General features: G+C 41.9%; 1 protein-coding gene across 8 annotated transcripts in view; it reads right to left on the minus strand.

The window, feature by feature from the left end:
• Positions 1-3,388: 3,388 nt before the first annotated feature.
• The window catches only part of ATXN7 (ataxin 7), a 151,750-nt gene continuing 133,458 nt past the window's right edge, over positions 3,389-21,680 (minus strand). For 6 of the 8 annotated variants that reach the window (XM_053669353.1, XM_053669354.1, XM_037136126.2 and 3 more), the window contains 6 exons: positions 17,636-17,901; positions 15,948-16,146; positions 15,470-15,591; positions 10,437-11,412; positions 9,594-9,660; positions 3,389-7,688 (listed from right to left, as the gene is read on the minus strand). In XM_053669353.1, coding sequence (XP_053525328.1) covers positions 7,579-7,688; positions 9,594-9,660; positions 10,437-11,412; positions 15,470-15,591; positions 15,948-16,146; positions 17,636-17,901 — 1,740 coding nt within the window. In that variant the 3' untranslated portion in view covers positions 3,389-7,578. The remainder of the gene's footprint in view (positions 7,689-9,593; positions 9,661-10,436; positions 11,413-15,469; positions 15,592-15,947; positions 16,147-17,635; positions 17,902-21,680) is intronic. The other 2 variants (XM_053669355.1, XM_037136129.2) reach the window with 1 other exon arrangement.

A 21,680-nucleotide genomic window follows, 5' to 3' on the forward strand; every position in this document is an offset into this window, starting at 1 on the left:
TGTGATGAAAATGTGCTGGGGAAGGGAAAGCAACTTTATTCAGAAAGCCAGTAAGCCAAGAAGATGGAGAACTAATGTCCTAAAGAATCATATTAAGAAAATACAGAAATTCAGGTTTATTTTATGTCAATGGGAGGGGTAAAAGGGAGGGACAAGAGGTAACTGATGTCACAGACATCTGGGTGCCCGCAGGGATTCTGAGCAAGATTGTGAAACTTTGTTCTTAGTCTGCTGACTCTAACTGATGAGTCCTGTCACAATGTTCCTGCAAATCTTTGATAAACAATCATTACTTTTGAACATACTTCCCTTATCTCCTTAGGAGAGGCACTTACTAGTAAAGGACTGTTTCTGTTAAACTCAAGCCACTAGCAGAATGATTAGCATGTCTATATGTGAGACGGAGCAGGAGCTATCAACCTGAAGGCTGTGGGAAAAAAGCAGACTTGAACAAGATGAAGTCAGTGGTGGAGCTTTTTTCTCTTACATGCCTTTCCCAGAGAGAATCCATAACTACTTTCATGTGATTCTCAGAATCTGTGACAGAAAAAAAAGGTTTTCTTGTGAATGATAAACACAGATGAGCCTTGTACACTTGACTTCTGCTCATCAAGCAGCAATCAATGGTAGAGGAGGAGGAATATTACACATTAGGGGGAAAATGTAAGCCTGAGCTCTCCACCTTGGACCATGTATCATCCTTTTCTCTGGGAAGGAAATGGAAACATAAAGCCAACAGGGCAGGGTATTATAAGTGCAACTCCGGATTGACTTGTCAGGTCCTACAATCAGATTGTTTTCTTGGACCAAGTTTGGGACTCAGTTTCCTTGTATAAAGAGACCTGATTTTAAAATCATACATTCAGAACATTTTAGTCCACCTACAACAGGTTTGGAAAACCTATGGGTGAGGGGTGAGTATAAAGCTTCCTCCTCTTTATTTGTTCCTTCTGCCCTTCAAACTGTAGGTTTAAAAAAGAATCCTCCCCCTTGGATATGTTTACTGACTTTAGAGAGAGAAAAAAAGGGGTGGAGGGAGGTGGGGAGAGAGACAGAAAGAGAAAGAAACAACAATTGGCTTCTTTCCATACATGCTCTGAAGACTTGGCACCCACAACCTAGGTATGTGCCCTCACTGGGAAGTGAACCTGTGACCTGTGGTGTCTGGGACAATGCTACAACAGAGACACTTGGCCAGGGCATTTGCAGATTTTTTTTTTTCAAAGTGGGGATTTGTCCCTACTTGATTAAACATTGAGGAGAACTCTAAAAAGGTTAAGAGCCACTGATACGACAGACCAGAATTCACAGCCTGGTAATGCTACCTACTAACATTATGTAAAATGCTTGGTACAATAGGGACTCAATTAGATAAGCATTATTTTTAACATAATAATAAGCCAAGTTGAATAGTTACCTTTGTGAACTCATTCACTTCCATCTAAAAGTGAAAGACAACCCTCCAATTGTTTTACAGCTTCAAACCTGCCTCTAAAGCTCCATCAAGACTGTACACACAGTCACTGGCTACTAAACTTCAATTTCCCACCAGTAACTCAGTTTCATTGTTTTTTTCCTTCTCTGTCACCATATCATATATTTCACTCAAAGCTCATCAACCAGTTTGGCCAAGCTAGAAATCTGTGTATTATCTTTGAGACTCACTCTTCCCTTTAACATTTAACATGATTAGACCATAAGCCTATTGGTTCTTCCTTTAAAAGATCCCTGCAGCGGGTCCCCTCTTCATCCCCATGGTCACCACCTTAGTTTTGGAATCTTAAAAATTCCTACCTGGATTATTACAACAGCTTTGTAACTTATTTTTGTCCCAAGTTTCTTACATGTAGATTCTGTCCTGCTGTTATTGAAGAATCTTATGTGATGGGGATTTTTCAAAAAGTATTAAATTATAAGTGTGTGATTCTCTCCTTCCGCCTGAAATCTTTTTCTTTGGCTGACAGTCTCACCCTCCCCTTTAAGTGATACTTTGCTAGTGCCAGCTTTGGTCCCTGGGTTGTGAAAAATAAGAATAACAGACACCAAAAATCACAGCCTTACAGGGTCAAAGACTAATTCAATTAACTCCCATTAGTAACAAAAGTGAGAGTTTATTATAAGAAGGCAACTGCAAGAGTAGAAAGTGGGGTAAGAAGGGGGAGGACCTTAGGCTTGGTTTAGGGGGCAGCTTTTTGATTTGGACTTCAGAGAGACAAGGGTAAAGACAAATTTAAGGTAAAATAATCAAAATGCAAGAAGAAGGGAGACACTGAAGTGCTTCTTTGATTTTCCAATTTTGGTGGCTTCACCACACATGAACCTGTATCACGAGTATCTCTTGGCTCTAATAGTTACATTTGGTTAAACTATATGCTCCCAAGATGAAGGCCCCACGACATGTAAGGCCCTTCACTATCTGGCACCCACTTTTGCAACCCTATGTGCCCCCCCCAGCATACTTCACTCAGAATTATTCTCTATTCTGCATTTTTGGGTTTGCTTCCTCTGCCTAGAATGACCTCACCTACCTTTCCACTGTGAATTCCCTATACACCAAGATCCAAAACTACAAACCCCCTTCCTTGGAATTGGGATAGTTGCTTGCTTTCCATGGTCAAATCACCTTCAAGGAAGGGAATGTAAGAAAAAAGGGAAAGAGTTTGAGTACCTATATCTTTTCCCAGGAATTAAGAGGGACACCCAAAGAGAAAGGCGCTATCCACAGGGAGCTTTCTTGGAATGGATTTGAGTAATTGGTCTAGGAGAGAATGAGATGTCCACGGGCCAGTAAGTTTGAAGCCAGCCTAACTCCTTCATGTAAGGGATGGACATTTTTTCTAATACATAAATTAGTCGCTCCCGTTATTTTAAGCAACAAAAATAATTTGTAATTTATTAGAATTAATTATTTGCAAATGATAAAACCGGCCAAATTTCTAGAAATAACAGTATGCTCTGCTCTGAATAATGCTAAAATGCATTTGTGCTGTCAATAAAAGAGGTATGTAAAAACAAGGAAGAGACCAGACTAACACTGGATAAAAACTCACCTCTAAATCAAAACTGACCATGTGATATCAAATTTACACATAAACAAGTACAAGTAGAATGTGTTTCTCAATCTATCAACTCCTCTGTGTTGACAAACCTGCAGGGCAAGAAGCAGTAGTGTTCACTATTTACAGTTATTAATTTATCCAAGGCGAAGACCTGTGCCCAAGAATGGAAACATCCCAGGCCCACAGAAACACCTAGCTTTTAGAAAAAGGGAACTAAAGGAAGGTGCTTCACAAGGGTGTTTGATGACAAAAATGAATAAAAGACTAGATCAAAAGGAGCTTGGAATCACAACGAGGCAAAAACATGTAAAATAGTTCAATGCAGCCAACCTTATTTATTGAGAAGTCCTAATTTTATTGCCCGTTTAGTAACATGTTTGTTCCACAGACTAATTTCTCATAAAGCAAAGCACAACTTTTTCTTATAAATAGTATAAATTATTTTATTTACAGAAACCTGTTACAAAACAAATAGACTATATATTTCTTCTCTTTTAAATATCCAAAGTAATTTTCTATCCCTTGACATTTGTTCATGTTCTATACAGCAGCCAACACAAAGTCCAGCTGAGATGCTCTTGATTATGTGTACAAATTATCAAACTATTCACACACTTTAACACAGGAGATTGCTTTTATAATCAAGCTCAAAAAACAAAACAAAACAAAAAAACAAAACAAAAAACCCCAGCAAAATGCTTTCAAGCCCCTACATTCACACTGACAGTATGTAGTGCTCATTTAAATGATCTGAGAATGTAAAATGTTTTGCACAACATGTAAAAATCATTATTTTCTTCTAAACAATGAAACTTTTAACAATCATTTTCCAAAGCTCAACATTTTCCCCAGGACAGAATGAAAGATATTAAGAAATTCCTTGGCAACAGAACTCTTGCAGGAAGACAGCTGCCTTTATAAATTACATTTTCAAATTATACATTTTTTTCAACGTTCTCAGAGGTACTTTGTATTGTCTTTTTGGAATACAAAAATTTTAAATATTTGATTTTAAACTTAGTATTTTATGAGAGAATAACAAAACGGAAAACATCATGTACGCTGCTGGCTGACAAACATTTGTAACCCTTGGTGCCACTGGGCAATCCATCACCAGTTGAATTACTATGAACCAAAAAGCCTTAATTTTAAAACACCTTATAAAATTACCAGCATTGGTGGTTTTCAACTCGTTCCCTAAATTTTTAGAAACAGTATTTAGGTGGAAAAAGCAAACTCCAAAAGTTCCACTGAACATTCAAGTCTTTTTAAAGAGAGTCTGTCTATGCTTAAAATTAGGTTCAGGCACTTTCAGTTTTTTTTTCCATTAGTTTTAAACCATATCACATACCAACACACATGTGCTCAGAGGGTACACATACAAACACGCAGGCGCACGCACATACACTCTCTCACATAAAACAAAAGAAAAGCAGTGTGTCACTTAGTTACATGCTGTCTATCAAGAAACCAGGCAACTAGGGAGAAGCAATGCCCACTTCATCTGTATGAATCCACTCCCGAGACGCTAAAGGGACAAAAAAGACTTTCACAGAACAGAGGCATCCCTTAAACTGTAAAGGAGGCAGGTTCTAGAACTATTGGCTTGGCAGTGAACCACTTCAAATTATAAAAAGGTATTTACTTTTATTAATTAATAAATAAATACTAGATGATCTCAATTGTACCAAAACAGGATATCAGAAAAAAAGACCTGTGCAAAAATACATATTTAAATATGTACAATTCATTTTTAACAAAATATGTCTTCTGAGATAGGGATACTTCCATATTTATAATAGAACAAGAAATTCCAAAATAAAGGTACAAAAGTAGGTTTTCTATAATTCTTTGTTCATCATTGCAGCACTTTTTTTAAGGTTAAGAAAACTGCAGGAGTTGTCATGAAATTCTATTGGAAAGAATATAAAAATTATCTTGGTTTTAAATTGATACCAAAGTCTGTCTAGAAACAACCCAACCACTGCAAATTTGGTTTTTGCAAGTTAATTTAATTAAAAAAAAATACTTGTATTCCCATGTTTTAAATGGTCTTAATTGTCCATCATCATAAAAAGTCATTGTAGGAGAAAATAAAATATTTGAACAGTCTAAAATTTAATAGCACTGTTTAGAATATGTCTGTTTGTGGCAGGCAGAATCCAAAATGGCTAATTTCCTAATCCCGACGCTCTCTGTACTACCGGGAAACATAATAAAATCCAATTAAAACCTCAGTCTATGAAATTAAATAATCAACACCGCTAATCTAGATATAGCTACATTATTCTAAACCAACTTGCTACTGTGGATCCTATTCACATCTTTCGGTACAACATGATCTGTCTATAAACTCCACTGCTAAAAGCAACTTCATTTATAACCATCAATTCCCCTTGGCTCTGAAAATAAATTCTACCCATACCCCATTGCACTTGTCACCGAGGAATCAACTGAATATGTTCTGATTCCCTCTTACCTCCTCTTCTTTGTCCACTGGGATGGAACAACCAGACTGACTTCTCCTAACTACACCAAACCTGCCCTCCCAGGCTCAGGCTCTCTCCTTACTGAGCACTCCTACAGTATCATTTTAAAAACATTTACTGATTGATTGCATAATAAGTGCACAAGATACTGTTCTCCCCTTTTTAAAAAAATCAGTATTTTACATCAATTTATAGCTAAAGTATCTGCATAAAATTTTTTTCTTACATAAGATTAATTCTGTAGCAATTCACATTATTAGGCTGATAACCAAGTATTTATTCATCCCACCTGTTGTTGACTTGAAATTCCCTGAAACTGAAGTAACCCAAGAATTGCAGGGAAGAAAGGATGTACTGACTGGCCCTGCCCAGTCCCTGCCCAGGGTGGTCACCAGAGCCCCGGGAAATTTATCCTGTGTTCAGCAACTCTGTGTGTTCTTCTAAGCACACGTGCCTGGTTCTTGTTTCAGGAGCTGTGATCAGTTGACTGACCTGTTCAAAAGCTCCAACTTATCCCTCAAACTCCTTCTCAAGCAATGATGTTTTAACATATTAAGCTCCTTCTTTTGGGGTGGAGAACTAGAAAAAAATATCCTGGGGAGTCTCCAAAACTCTTAGAAAGATGGCCAGCATGAATCCCAAGAAAAGAGGGTGTGTCAGGGAAATACTAGATGTGCATCCATCCCCTCTTCATGGGTACCCGTACAGATTCACTACCCTCCCTCCCCAGGTGCCTGCTCCCTACCCCAGTGGCAACCAAATAAACATCTGTAATGGCAGGAGGGGGAGTGCACACACATAACATGGGGGAGTGCTCAAAGCAGAAATTTACCTTAGCCCAGGACAGTATGCAGAGGGGAGTTGGAAGATATAGTATGGAGAGTGCCTTGGAAATATTTAAGTATATTAATGACTTTGTGAATGACAGTTTCTGCTGCATCCTGATAATTTCACTTTACAAAGGTAAGTTTTTGAAAACAGGGGACTGGGCAGGACAATGAACCCAATCTGCCACAATGTTTAACATAAAGACTTAAATGGATAGAAAATTTCCACCTCTTTGGAAATCTTGGAAAAAATTTTTCCCGTATAGTGGTTTTTATCCACCACTCTTCAAAATTTTGGCTTTCCATTATCAAACTAGTTTTCTTCTTTTTTGTAAATCACACAGAATCGCTTTTGTACCATGAAAAGTAAGCTTCTAAAATGGTATATACTTGCTCTCTGGGCATCAGTAGCTTTAAACCAGTCTGTAAGTTTGAAACTTTTGACAGCTTCTTATCCTAAATGACTTGCAAAATGCTGGGAAAAATACAGGCTATTCTGTCATGATGTCTTGCACTAACACACATGTTCCATTCCTGAAACATGGCCATAAAAACCCAATGGCAGATTCCCTTCTCCAGAGGGCTGCTCAGGGTACAGTCCTGTCTCCCCTCTGGAAGGTGTCTCCAGTCAAGGTGCCTACCTGCTAGAACTGAACAAGTTCAATAGGCTAGACCCTACTCGCGTGAAAACTCACACCCAAAGCAGTTCCCATGCTCGGGGAGAGGGAACTCTGGCCATGAACAGACTACCCAGCCCTATCTCCTAGGCTTCACAGCATGTTCCACTGCATTCATTCCCTAGTTCAGGGAGCCTCAGCCAGGTCAGCTATCTAGCAGGGTGACACCTTAACTCTAGACAGTGACCTGCAGAAGACAGTGTAAAAAGAACTGGGGTGGAGAGAGGAGGAAGGGAGAAAATTCTACAGTAATGTTCTTACCAAAACACTCAACCCAGCCAATCTACTTAAAGAGTGGCTCCGTGATATACTGCAAGTTAAAAAACAAAACAAAAATGTCTCACAGATTGGTAACAAGCAGTCCAGACCACTTTAACACTGATAGAAGCAATTTGGTGGCTGAACCTGATCCAGTGTCCTTTACGAATACTCACTGCTACAGACAAAGCTTCAGGGAAATCCTGGTTAAAACAACAGCCCGGCAGATCTCTATCTTTGAGGCCCACAGGAGGTTGGGAAAACAGACTCAAAGGCATCTTGGAGTCCAGAGTGCTGAGTGGAGGTGTAACTTGTCGTCGAAAGTGTCCAGATTATTCCTCCCCATGCTATTTTCAGTTGTCAGGGACGTGTCTTTGGCTTTCAAAAAAGAGGGGGTAGGGAAACAATGAAAAGGTAAGTAAGCAGTAATGTACTGCCTGCACTACTCTGATGCTAAATAAGAACATTCCAAGGCCATAGGTCTCTAAAGTCTTCACTGACAGGGTGATGCCAGGAGCAGCCAGCTGAAGAATTTGGCCTTGGCTTTCAAAAGCCTTCATTGCTTTGGGCACAATCATTCTATAAGACTAACTTTTTAAAAAACAGTCTAGAAGAGATGCAGGCTGGGTTTCTAGCTTAGAGAAAAAGTTCATGTTTGCCTTTTGGTTTTATTTACTGACTTTTTTTTTCCTTGAAGGTACTGCAGGTTGTCAACTGAAAACTGAACAAAGTCAATAGGCTAGCCCATACAGGTATGAAAACTTACACCCAAAGCAGCTTCCATGCTCCAAAAGAGGGGACTCTGGCCATGAACAGACTACCCAGCCCCATCTCCTAAACTTCACAGCATGTCCCACTGCACTCTTCCCTAGTTTATGGAGCTTCAACCAGGTCTGCTATCTCTATTTTAAAGTCGGCTCCAATGAAGAACAGCAAGTTGGGGTCCCTACTTTTCTAAGAGCAGCATAAAGAATGCTTTAAAGAAAAGCATTTTTGGGTCATGGGTCTCTTTTAGATTTGGGTGAAAGCTATGGGATCCCTTTTGCAGTGAATGACATAGACATGAAAAATACAACACTTTGTTGGGGGTTCACAGATCCTCTGATTTCTAGCTATAGGTCCCCCTAGGATTTGTGCGGCATAATAAAAAGTGTTCCATTCCATGGAAGAAATCATTCTCAAATACAAACTTGTTAAAACTAATTTTAAAGAGAAGAATGGAAACTTAAGCTGTTTGTCCCAGTGGACATAGCTTCCCCGATGGTGGAAATCAGAGGTGGGAAATTGTTAGCTCGTAAGCCAAACTTAGCCTGTGTGGGCTATATTAGATTAAACAGACAAGACATGTTGCCCTGGCTGGTGTAGCTCAGTGGATTGAGCACAGGCCTGTGAAGCAAAGGGTTGCTGGTTCGATTCCCAGTCAGGACACATGCCTGGGTTGCAGGCCAGTTCCCCAATAGGGGACACGTGAGAGGCAACCACACATTGAGGTCTCTCTCCCACTCTTTCTCCTTCCCTTTCCTTCTCTCTAAAAATAAATAAATAAAATATTTAAAAAAAAAGATAAGACATGTAAAAAAAATACATAGCTTTAAACAGTGGCCAAATTTCTCACACAAGTCTGGATCTGCAGTTTCTCCTTGGAAATGGTAACAAGTCTATGGGAGCAGCATATGGGAATTCTACTCCCCAACTTTCCACAGGCACTGTTATTCTTTAATGGGCCTGCCCACCCTCTTCCTCTCCTTTCTGTCACTTGTGGGCCATGAAGTCTGCAGCCACAACTAAATGAAGACACACTGTATTCAGCAATAAAAAGTAGGCATCACTACACAATGGAATAACCCTCCTGCAGGGTTCACATAGAATCAGGAAAGTATATTCAGAATGGACTTTTAAAGGAAAGGTATATCATTTCTTGTGGCATTTGCACTGCATTTCTATGCTTCTCATATACTACATATAATCAGTAATTACAAACTCAGAAATAAAAGCAAATTTTCACCTGTCCGGGAACCTCCTGCTCAAAGACTTAAACAATATACAAAGAGCCCATATGTATTGGAGGCTCAGATAAAAGAATTTAAGCAGCTGCTATTTAAATTCATGGATAATTATTTCCCCAGACATTTGACACTGGGTATTAATTCACTCAGATATTAGAGGAAAATTATATCACAATAAGAAACTCCTTGGTATTTTCTGAAAAAGTCCTAACCTGGCATTTGAATTAGGTTCTGACACTGAGGAAGGACAAAAACAAACAAACAAAAAGAGCCTCACATTTTAAATCTGGGCTCGGGAGTGATGCTGCTGAAATTCCTTTTCGTAAGCAAGGTGAGGAGATATCCTGATGAATGAAATAACAAGATGAGAGATGAGCTGGAAGTTAGAGCAAAGGGAGTGGGAAAAACCGGCTAAAGGAGAGAAAGAAGGTCAGGAGAAAAGAGTAACGGAGGAGTGGGGAAAAGACGGAGCATTAGTAAGACATGGTTAATTAAGAATCTGACACCCACTTAGCCACTTCTGTACAAATGCACCACAGATTTCTTTTTAATCTGCTAACTTGGGAGATTTTAGTCTTCTGCTATGCCCATACTAATGCTGTTTTTCCTGCCTCTCTACAAAACAGAGGTGAAAACATACAAAGAAAATAGAAAATTCTCTGCTGGAAAAATATTAAAAGTGCTTTCTTTTTAAAATTTACATCATCCCTTTCTGGATCAGTTGGATTTTGGCCCAGCTTTCTTCTTGCTCTCCAGGAAACAGCCTGCCTCCTCCCTGGACAACATCGCAAATGAATGTTGTCCCCCGAGGACTACATTCACTGGTTGTGGGAATGGATTCTGCTGTCATGTGGGATGGTTTCCACAGCCCTATCTGTAAAATGCACTGCTCTGGCCTCCTGACCCAGGGGCATCCTCCAGGTCGTAAGAAATTTTGGCAAAGAGGAGCCTATTTTATCTTTGGATGGCCGTGAACTCTTCCTTTTGTTAAGATACCAGAAAGCTAGACATCTGTTTGTAGGCAAACCAACCAAGCCAACCACACAGATGTCCAAGCTGGCAAAAGATGTCAAGGGAGAGGAGTTAGCAACCCATAAAAGGCTTACAGTCCATTTCCTACCTGATGAAGGAAGGAACTGTTCGTCAGTCCTTGTGTCCCTGGGCTGGTGCCCATGTGTTTCATGTGGACGTTGTTCATGGCTGGCAATTTGGCAACTTTTGTGGGTTTGCTGCTGTTGTTGCTGATGCCACTTGAACCGGGTGAGCACTTTCTTTTCTTTCCTATGAGTTTGTCCAGAGGAGTGTGTGAGTGTGAGTAACTGCTATGGGAGTTGATGGGCAGTTCACTGGACTGGTGGATGAACGGGCCAAGAGAAAGCGTTGAGTCGCTGCTGTTCACCATCACACTCATCCTCTTGATGGACTCAGCAGGGCTCCCTCCAGGGGCAGCCCTCCCTGACTGCTCGTGCCGGACACTCACTGAGTTCGCTTTATTTGCCACACAATTGAGGCCCATGCCATGGGAAGATGTTAGCGTGGAAGGGTAGGGAGGCCCAGAGTGAGCCACACAGTTTTTCTTAAAAGACTCCATGGAATGAGAAGAAGAAGAGGAGGCAGAGGAGGAAGAAGAGTGAACTAACAGTGGAGAACTGGTTTTGCGTTTCTTTCCTGAGGTGCCGCTGGTACTGCTACTGGTGTTGTGACAGTTAGTGCTATTACCAGAAGACTCCTTGGGTCTTAAAGACTTGCTGGATTTCAACTTCTGAGGTTTCCTGGACATAGGGGAGGAGGGGACTGAGGAAAGGCCAGAGGGCATGGAAGGGGATGAGGATGAGGAGGACACTTGTCTGGATTGCATACTCCACACAGGATCCATTGCTCCGGACGTGGCAGGCTGTGCATTTAGGGTGGTTCCATGAGCTGGTACCGATTTGCTGTTTGGAGAGATGCAGGTGGATGAGAGCAGGACTGGGGATGTAGACACAGTGGCTGCTGCCAGGCAGCTGACCCCACATTGTGACGTGGGCACTGAGTTTGTCCGGTGAGGAACACGTGTAGAGACGGGGGACGTGATACTGGACACTGGTGGGATTTTCCTGAAGAGAGGAGAGAACAGTGAGTCACTTCTAGCAGAGCAATTCATAGACACTTTCACAGGGACACACACACACCCCTTCCCTCTGGCGCTGAGACACACACTGCTGTCAGAGGAATCACTGAAACACAGAGCCAATTCGGTCACTCCTCTCCTGCAAGCTCTTTAATGCCTTCCCTGGACTCTCAGGATAACCGTTCGCCAGGTCCCACGTGCAATCCAGCTGCTACTACGCAGCTTCACCCCCTGCCGCCGGTTGCCCTGCTTTCAGCTGTCCATCATTCCGAGAATAGACCATGATATAAGACCTGGTATATCTCCTGCCCAGAACACTGTTACTTCAACTTCTGCTCACCCTTCAGTTTTAGTCCATCATCTTTCTTAAGAAGTCTGTCCTGACCATCCATGGACTAACACTGCCCAGTCCCTGGACTCTGAAAGACTCAGTGGTTTTACTGTATGACTGTTGATCACTGTCTAACTTCTTTATAGAAAGAGCAATCCACAGCTTATTCAACACAGTAAGAGCAGAGCCCAGCATAGTGCTTGGAACACTTGAAGGCACTTAAACATTCAGTGAATTAGTGAGCGATAAAGGAAAGGCACAGCTAATTAGTAACAACTGTGGGCTCATCACCATCAACCTGAATGACTGGACAACAGAATTAAGCCTCAAATTTCAGGGGACTTCCAGTAGTAGTATTGAAACAGTGTATTCTGTTAATAATGCATGGGCAAGGTATTTATTTTGGGATGGTGGGCCATTTAAATAGTCAAAACAGGGAAGTCCCTTTCATTTAAGCTCTGATTTTAAAATACACCACCATCAAATTTCCAAAAACTCCATGGCAAAGTTAACTCAGAGGCGGCCAAACTGAAAGTGGCCTGACTGGAAGGGCAGCACCAAGACTGCTCTGCTCCTGATGGCATGGGGCTGCCCCAGTCAAGCCAGTCACCACGCCAGCTGGGGCTCCAGTTCCTCATCTTTCTAGTGAAAAAGTTGGCCCAGACTCCTGCCAAAGTGCTTTCCACGTGCTTTTAAAGAAGAACTATAGTAAATAACAAAAGGAATTAATTACTGAAGGTGTTTGCAGCAACTTTAAAACTCCCATTCAAGAGTGTGGCTCTGGCCCTAAGTCAGTGCTTCTTAATCTTGGCTGCATCAGACACCCGAGTTACTCGGGGGTGCAGCCCAGACATTGGTAATTTCTAAATCTCTCCAGGAGATTCCAATGTGAACCCAAGATTGAGAAGCTGGCTTCTAGCTTATCCTTGGACTCCCATGGAGGACAACCACTGATGCTACCTGAGAGCTTAGGAGGAATGCTGAGTCCCTAGGCCCCCAGGCATACTTCATCAGGATCTGACTCTCAAAAAGATGAGTTTGTGGGCACCAGCACCTTTAGGGAGCCCAGCTCTCAATGAAGTACTGGAGCTCCTGCTCACTGGATGCAATGGCTTCTCATCTCCACCAGGTGGCTGAGAAAGTCAGGCCCTAAAGACCAGGCTGTTGGACCAAGTCCTAGGAAATGAAAAAAGCCTGGGGTGGGTTTTTTCAAACAGAGTTGTGGATCTCTCTGGACTACATTACTGGTTTCTCTTTAACAAGCTCTTTTAAATCATTCATTACCTTTCATAAAAAGAATAAACAGAAAGGACACGTCATCACATTGGCCTGTGTTTGCATAAATGAATTCTGTGAAGATGCAAAAACAAATGGTAAAAAATGTTTCTGTCTGTGGAGGGTGGGTTGAAAACTGGGAGATGGAGAGGGAGAGAGAAAGAATGAACTCCAATTCATAATCCTGCTTCACAAGTTTGCAACAAAATGAGGAAAAACTCTCCATACAAGCCACTAGGAACTGAAAGCTTCCCCCAAATTGCTGGTCATAAACCACTTACCAATATAATGAGGATAAAATATCCTGAGGACCCCTCTAAACTCACAGAAGTACAATAATCCATAGTTTAGTGAGACTGATGAGCTCTCCAAGTCCCACCAGGTAGTGTAAATAAATAAGCTGAGATTTTGTGTACATTAGGGTTTTCTGATAGAGAGAGAGACCCCCATAATCTCTATAAACCACCACCCTGAGTGTGTCTCTGGACAGAGACAATGTTCCTCCATAAAGAAGAAAGAGGAGTCTTTTATTTCGTAAGAAGGAGGGAATATGGAAGAGAAAAACAGAGTAACATTACTCTGGCTCTGGTTTTCTTTCTTTTCTCTCTTCTCCCTCTCTCTCTTTCTTGAAGATTTTTATTTAACTTACTTTCAGAGAAAGGGGAAAGAAGGGAGAAAGAGAGGGAGAGAAACATCAATGTGAGAGCACCCCCAAAAGGAGACCTGAACTGCAATCCAGACATGTGCCCTTCACTGGGGATCAAACTGGCGACCTTTTGTTTCATAGACTGGTGCTCAAAACTCACCAGGACTGGCTCTGGTTTTCTAAGTGAACAAATTACAAGTCCTATTAATGATCATGGAGACAGTTTTCTAAATTGTGGACTACATGAGCTCTCTGGCTTCCTCTGACTTTATTAGCAAACCAAGAATGGCAAGTCCATTCAGGGAGGCACTAGTAAATGATGCCCAAATGGGGACTTAGGTTGGCCTATGGAATACTAACCATCTTCCTTTAGCAATGCTCAATGTTTCCCAAAGTAGGTACCCCTTCAACACTGGTTCCCCAAGATGCTATCCTAAAAGAGGTTCCCAGGTCAAAAGAGCTTGGGGGACATTCCATACTATACATGACATCTCCTGCTTTAAGATTACAATGGAAAGTACCCACTAACAGGGTCTGAAAAGTCCTACAGCAAGAAAAAAACTACAGCCCTTGCCAGGTAGCTCAGTTGGTTACAGCATCGTCCCATACACCAAAGGGTTGTAGGTTGGATTCCCCGTCAGAACATATATCTAAGCTGTGGGTTTGATCCCTAGTCTGGGTGCATACAGGATGCAACAGATTAATGTTTTCTCTCTAAAATTGATAAACATATCCTTGGGGAAGGGAGAAAGGGAGGAAGGGAAGGAGGGAGGAAGGCAGGAAGAAAGGAAGGAAGAGAGGGAGGGGAGGGAGGGAGGGAAGGAAGGGAGGGAAGGGAGGGAGGGAGGGAAGGGAAGGAAGAGGAAGAAACTACCTTACTTCTGGGATGACCATGGAACACTTCTTTCACTTAAAATACCATTGGGGAAACACCAGCATAAAACTGCCATACAAGATGATTGTCTTACCCTAAATTGTACATCAGGGCAAATGGCTCCTCTACCTAAAACCCTCAGCAGCCACCACTGCCCTCAGAGTCCAGGCCAGTGTCATGCGGCCCTTGCTGCCCTCTTGGATCTGGTCTTACAGCACATTCCCTTTCATGCTTTCTCAAACAAACCACATTCTATTCTGACTCAAGACCTTCCCACACATGGTTCTTTCTGCCTGGAACCCACACTTCCCCACCATCCCATGGCTGCTCTTTCTCATCCATCCACCTCAGTTCAAGATCAAGGGATGCCTCTGCATAGAGGATTTTCCTGACTCCCTCTGGTCTGCTGTCTTCCATCTCAGCTCTCTGGAACCAAACTGCCTTTGGGCCCAAATCCTGGCCCTACAATAACTTGCTGTGTGACTTTGTTTTTCAGTTTCATTACCTGTAAAATGGAGAAAATCAAGGGCGCCTGACAAAGTGATTTGTGAAAATTAAATACATTTAATAAGTTGCCTGGCATACAGTAAGCTTTAAGTAATTATCAGTGTTTCCATTATCTCCCTTAGGACAAGCCATCATCTAGCTCTAGTTTCTGTTTATTGGTTTTTTTTTCTCCACAAACTAGACTGTGAGCTCTATACTTGCACCTGGAACCCCAGCACCCAGAAATAAGACATATTTGCTGAAAAGAGTGAATGAATGAATGATGAGGGGCCTCTTTCTCAGGGCTAACGAAAGCCACAGTTTCATTAGATAAACATCTTCATGAAATTAGTCCCATAAGAAATAAAGAGGATGCAGTACTGAGTCATTAGTTGCCCTCCCATCCCAGAGGTGGTGAGACGGGCACTCACTTCCATAGCTGTGCGTTCAGATGCTTCTCCACCATGAGGTTGAGGGCACAGCGAAGCCTGTTCCACCTGGAGTCAAACACATAATAGCCTCTTCCAATCAGCCGGCTCCCGAATGTGCAAAACTGAAAGAGAGAGCACAGGTGCCCGTGCTTGCTAATTAGACAGCAGCACACCCAGCAAGGGCCCTCTCTCCTTCAGGCATGGAGCTACTGTGAAAGACAACTTACTCTGAGTACCACAGCCTATGAAGTGTAAGAGTGGCAATGCCTGGCCCTGAGTTTCATGGAGAGAAAGGGAAAAGCATGAGATGCCCCTGGACACAGTGAATGCCACCACTGGGACACCCTGTGCTGAGCTGATCTCACACCTTGAGCACGCCCCACGTGTATGGGCATGCCAAGGCCCCTGGCGTGCCCCTCTGCAGTGTCTTGTCCCTGCTATGCGGGGAGGGTCGACGCAGGGTGGGTGTGGCACTTACAGATGCTGGCTGAGGATGATGACCTGAATAATGACAGTCCAGTTTTTCAACAGATTCTTCTTTGTCATCGCCTTCTCCCTCCTCACTGGATAACCGAGAAGCTGGCTCAGTGGCAGGCAGGGGAGGGTGTAGAGATTCATGGACTGAAGGAGGGTCAATGGGGGCACTCCCACCTTGCTGAGCAGGGCAGCCTGGAGGCCTTGGTGAGCAGAAAGTGCAGGTCACATGTCTGGGAATCAGCCACCTTAACTCAGATACAGTAACGTATCTAAAACCACTTAGGGATCTGGGGCCACCTCTAGCACTGGGAAAACCTGAGCCAGGTGGCCTAGGAGTGAAGAATCATCTCCCCTGAATTGCAAGTTGTCAAATGCAGCTGTCTACCAGGTCTAGCCCAGGGGACTTAAAAACTAATTCTTCTTTCTACAGCCACTTGGGGGCTCAGGTCCTCCTCCTAGTCTTACCAAAGAAGGGAAAATATATATGGAATTTCAGAGAATCCTTTCTTTGGAGACTCCTCTTCAAATTTCACCTGGTTTTGGGTTTCTAAGGCAATGAATGAAATAACTGACAAAATGCTCTACAATAACCTAAGACAGACAGGAGGTGATAAAATAACTAGGTAACATTGGTACTTTATGTGAAAAAGTGACCTGAGATAGCAATGTATTTTTTCTCCACATACAAAGGCCTAGTGGTCCTAGAATTAAGCTTCATTTTTTTTTTTTAATAGATGGAAGAACTTCAATGAGAAGATGGCCAAAGAAAGCATTTGTTAAGGAATCATGCAGAGGCTCGGCTGCACTCTTGGGGAGCCTCCTTGACTGCTCTTCTACTGTGTTGCTCAGAAACCAGAGGGTTTGTGTTGGGATGGGCTCAAGGTCACGTCTGGGTTTCCATGGGAGAGGAACTTCCACCCCTCATGGAACAATTTCAAGGATCAGACATGAGAGTGTGAAATGTGAGGCTATGGCAACAAGAGTTGGCACATTCCTAAGCAGAAGCTTTTGCTGCCCATGGACAACCCTAGAGGATTCATTTTCTATGCTTTCTCTTTTCCTTTCCTTGGCAAATTGGGTACAAAGTCCTTTACTTCAATGTGGTTAAGTACACAAGCACAGACATACATATATGCAGCCCACCAGCACTGTTTCTGAGGCATGTGTATGATTAAGTTTGCGATAAAACACTCTGATCCATGGTTTAGTGCATGGCTAGCATGCCTAATACATGTTTAGGCCCAAAACCCATATGAATGAATGAAAAAAAATGTTGATAAATGGATGCTGAAAAAACTCAGGCTGAATATCTGACCCCAGCAAGGGATTCCCATGCTGCACTTTGCAAGAAGCAAGACAAATGAATGGGAAATTGTTGCCAAAGCCATGGGAAATGTTCTAGTCACTAACTGTGGACAGGACCCAAGTGTCAGTCCTGCTCAGTGGGCCTAAGAGACACAGAACACTGAGCAGGAGTGGGGCAGATAATTCTAGCTTTATTCTGCTGCCTGCACTGAGCCAAGAAGAGCCCAATCATGAGCTCAACAACTTTTTTTTCCTTACTGTAAAACCTAATTTAAAAACATCTCATCTTCTCATATGAGCCTGACATCATGACAACACTGGGGTTCTACTGTGTCTCCAATCTGTTCTCTGAATGCGGGGAAGGAGGTGGAAATCTCAGCTTACCTTGGAAGACTGGGGGTGTGAGGTTTAGGTTTACTAGCTACAAAAGGCTTTGATTCGGAAGGAGTCACTCCTTGACAGTTTGGGTGTGGCTCCTGTGAAGTTCTAGGAGGGGCGGGATGCGGGTCCCTGAGAGGCTGCATTGGTTGCTGAGAGTCCGGATGGCGAATCGTTTCCTTTTCCCTGGTTTTGTTTTTGTGCTCGGCTAATAACACATCAAATCGTTTTCTTCTACCCTGGACAGCCCTCCGCTGGGTTAAGGAATGTGTCTGTGGACCAAAAAAAGATAGAAACTGAGGTATCTCAGTAACAATTTTTTTGTCATATATCCCAAAACACCATTCCCAATAAAAAAGCAATCTAGACCATTAGCATAGTCAAAGGCTGCTCAGTGTTTGATAAGCTAAAAAACAAGAGTATGATCTTTTTTCTTCCACTAGAAGAGAGGCATGTGTTCCAGGTTCCACACGTAAGATAGCTTGGTGATTTTACTTCTGCCAGAAAGAAGAAAGAAGGAATGTTTGCTGTACTACTGGTATGTCACCAAGCAACAAACTGTAGAAACATGCAGGTGCCAACAGGGGCAATTACTTTTTCGGGCTCTTACTAACTCCATTACAGAATCCCTCTTTGTGCCATTCAGAGTTTTAAATGTTAAAGGCAAGAAACAATTATTCCACAAATTATATCAGAAAGTCTTCGTTTAGTGACCGTAAGAGTAAAAACTAAACATGACTGCTTCTCTATACTGCAATGAAAATGCCATTTCAAGACAGAAGTGGCTCAAAGCAAGCTGGAGACAGGGACTGTCAGGGCCAAGTGAAGTCTTATAAGGCTGACAGGAGAAGAATATAGAGCACAGTGTACCCCGAATTAAGTGAATTCACCCATATACTTCCTTCTCTCTTTTATATTACAAACCACTGCAAATGATACTTCATGTGCATTCATGGATCTACACATTATACAAATGTGTTGTTCTACAGGTTTACATGTTCCCCAAAATCAAGGGGTTTAAGAGGAATTAGGCCTCTACTGTCCTTTTCAAATTCAATAACATAACCTACCTCTTCCTCAGACACAATGCAAACTGTGTATGCCCAGAATCTAATCTGGCATAGACAATGTGCTTAGCTTCTTTCTAAATTTTGACTTAATTTTCTTTAATACGTAATATATTTACTTACAAGACAGTAAACTAAATGAAGACTAGGAACTGTTTTATTCGGTGCTATACCAACAATTAGAATAGCACCTGGCATTCAATAAATGCTTCAAACAAGAAATATAAGAAAATAATAGCCCTCCGACATGTGTCAAATGAACAAATGACTGTACAACATCACTGGTGCACCTGTTTCTCTAGCCAGATGTAGAAGTCTCTCCTCCCTGGTGCTCAGCACAGAAAAGCCAGGTGAAAAAAAATTGGGCTGGGATGATCAATATTTTCCCAGCTCAGTTTGAAGACTAAATAGTATTTCCACTGAGTGCTAAAGAGCCTTCCAAACACAAATCTGATGCCCCCAACCCCTATCAGTAATCTCTGGGGCTACCTAAAGTTTACAGGATAAAGACTGTGTACCTAGGCTTCTGAGCCATGCACCCATACCCTCTGTTCTTCGGTATCAAGTGCCTCCTCCGTCTGTTCAGTCCCCCGGCTGTCTTCAGACCACAAGGCCTGCCCATCACACAGCTGATGCACAAACCGTTTCCTCTGTCTCTCCCACCACTTTTCAGCCAGATAAATTATATGGGTTTTAGCTCCATGTTCCTGTGGCAAAGGAGGCTTCCCTGGCCCAGTCTCCCCACTGAAGGCTGTTATAACACAGCCCTCCTACTTTTCACTCATCATCAGTAACTTGATACTTATCTGAGTGATTATCAGATTAATCTGCATCTCTCTCATTAAACTGCAAGCCACACAAATGTAGGGAATATGCCCTTATTTGTTAAAACCTGCCACTTCTGGCTTGTGGACTCAAAATCTATTAGCACAGAGGGCACAGGACATTGGGCATATGAGAAAGCAAGGAGGGGAAAGTGACAGTGACAGGCAGACAACAGGCAGGGAACAATAAATAAGAGGTAAAGCAGTAGATCCCCTGACAGCAAAGAGAATGGAAAATGTTCTAAGTCCAAGACAGGAGACACCTGGGCAGTTAAGGTGGGGGACATTCAGTGAGGCACTTGAGCATGTTTAGCCCACCACAGCTGAATAGATTCAGGCCACTGAGGCAGAAAAGGGTGAGCCACCAACAGAGCACAGGAAGAAAGGAAGGGCATTCTATGAAAGGGCTGGCCTATCAAGATGCTGCATCTTCTGCCAGTTCTATGCTGAACTCACAACATGCCGGGGCTGAAGATATTAGTGTGATGAAAGGATCAGCATCACACCACAGATAGTACTGATACCGTTAATACATGGAGGGCATACATGATTTGAGAAGAAAGATGGGAGCAAAATGCAGGATCCATATCATGTCAGTTCACCCATCAATAAAGGTTCAGGAAGAAGGCTGGTTAAACCCCTTCCACATTCTGAGTTGATAAAGCTTTTGGTTCACTAGCATGCCTCAGAGGAGATTTAAAAAAAGAGCATGTTGCAAAAAGAAAGCATCCTTCACTGATCATAGGTATCATATCACTGAGAAATCTGTTCCTGAGAGTCAGGTAGGCAGTAAGAAAGCAGAGTGGATGGCAAACTATGACAATGATGTGAGGAGGCTGAGGTGCGCCTTCACAAGTACCTTAGGGGCAGTTAACATGGATACAATCCTGCAGAGCTTGAATGGCTATCTTCAAAGAACAATTACACACCATTGTGTGTATTCATTAATATTATATAAAACAAGAACAACTTGTTCTGAGCTAGGAGTTTTTAATCTAGTGATTTAGGAGTGGGCTTGCAGTGGGAATGTCCAACAAATCCCGAAATAGAATGCAAAATTCTGAGGTCAAAAGTTCAGTTTGGGATGCATAAACTTTGAAGACATCTCAGTGGAGGTGTCAAAAAGTTGGGTTTAAAAAAAAAGAAAGAATGCAAAATTCAGAATATACATGTAAAACATAGTGGGCAAATGAAAAAATAAAAGAATATAAATGGGTGTTTATATTTTTTCCCTCAAAGATGAATACCTATGATTTTTTAAAAATTAGTTATATTTAAAAGTGCCCATGACCAACCCCTTTCCCGAAAGGATCAGATCATTGTTGCAAGACAAAAATCCACATAATAAAGTTAAATTAGAAATTTAAATTACAATAAAACCACTGAGAAATAACATTTCCCATGTCTAGGAAATTATAATATTCCACCACTGTTTAGGGGTAGAGTGGAGCCCGATGCCCTTTATTCAAACACAATCTTTGGTAAAATTTAAATAATACCCCAACAATTTTACTATTAGAAGACAACAAATTTTTATAATTTTTAACCCCTGCAAAGAAGGAGTTTTAAATTACATAGTTCAACGCAATAATCCTTAATATTTCTTGAATTTTTCTGGAGGGTACATAAGGACACCCTCCAGAGAAATGCAAATAAACATACATGTTCATTTATGTTTGAACAGCAGGTACACTGATGCATGGAAGCCACCCTACATGAACCACCCTTATTTTATAACCAACATATCCCATCCTAGTTAGCAAAACGCCATTTTAACAGAAAACTCTGGACAAAAAGAAGGATCATTACATTTTCTTAGCTTACATATAAATTACATTGTATGTTACCTAATCATTATTTAAAATCTTTTTTTAAATTATTTTATTTTAGAGAGAGGGAAAGGGAGGCAGAAAGAGAGGGAGAGAAACACCAATGTGAGAAAGAAACAGTGACTGGTTGCCTTCTGCAAGCACCCCAGATAGAGCCTAGAGCCTAAAACCCAGGCATGTGAGCTGACCGGGAACCAAACTGGCGACCTTCTGGTTTGCAAGACAACACCCAACCAACTGAGCCATGCTGGCCAAGGCACCTAATATTAAAAACAAAACAAAACAAAACATCCTAGAAAAATAAGGCTATCTAAAAGCCACAAAATATTAA

This window comes from Artibeus jamaicensis, unplaced genomic scaffold (assembly GCF_021234435.1).
Source record: "Artibeus jamaicensis isolate MK-2021 breed Jamaican fruit bat unplaced genomic scaffold, CSHL_Jam_final contig_519, whole genome shotgun sequence".
NCBI classification, from domain to species: domain Eukaryota; kingdom Metazoa; phylum Chordata; class Mammalia; order Chiroptera; family Phyllostomidae; genus Artibeus; species Artibeus jamaicensis.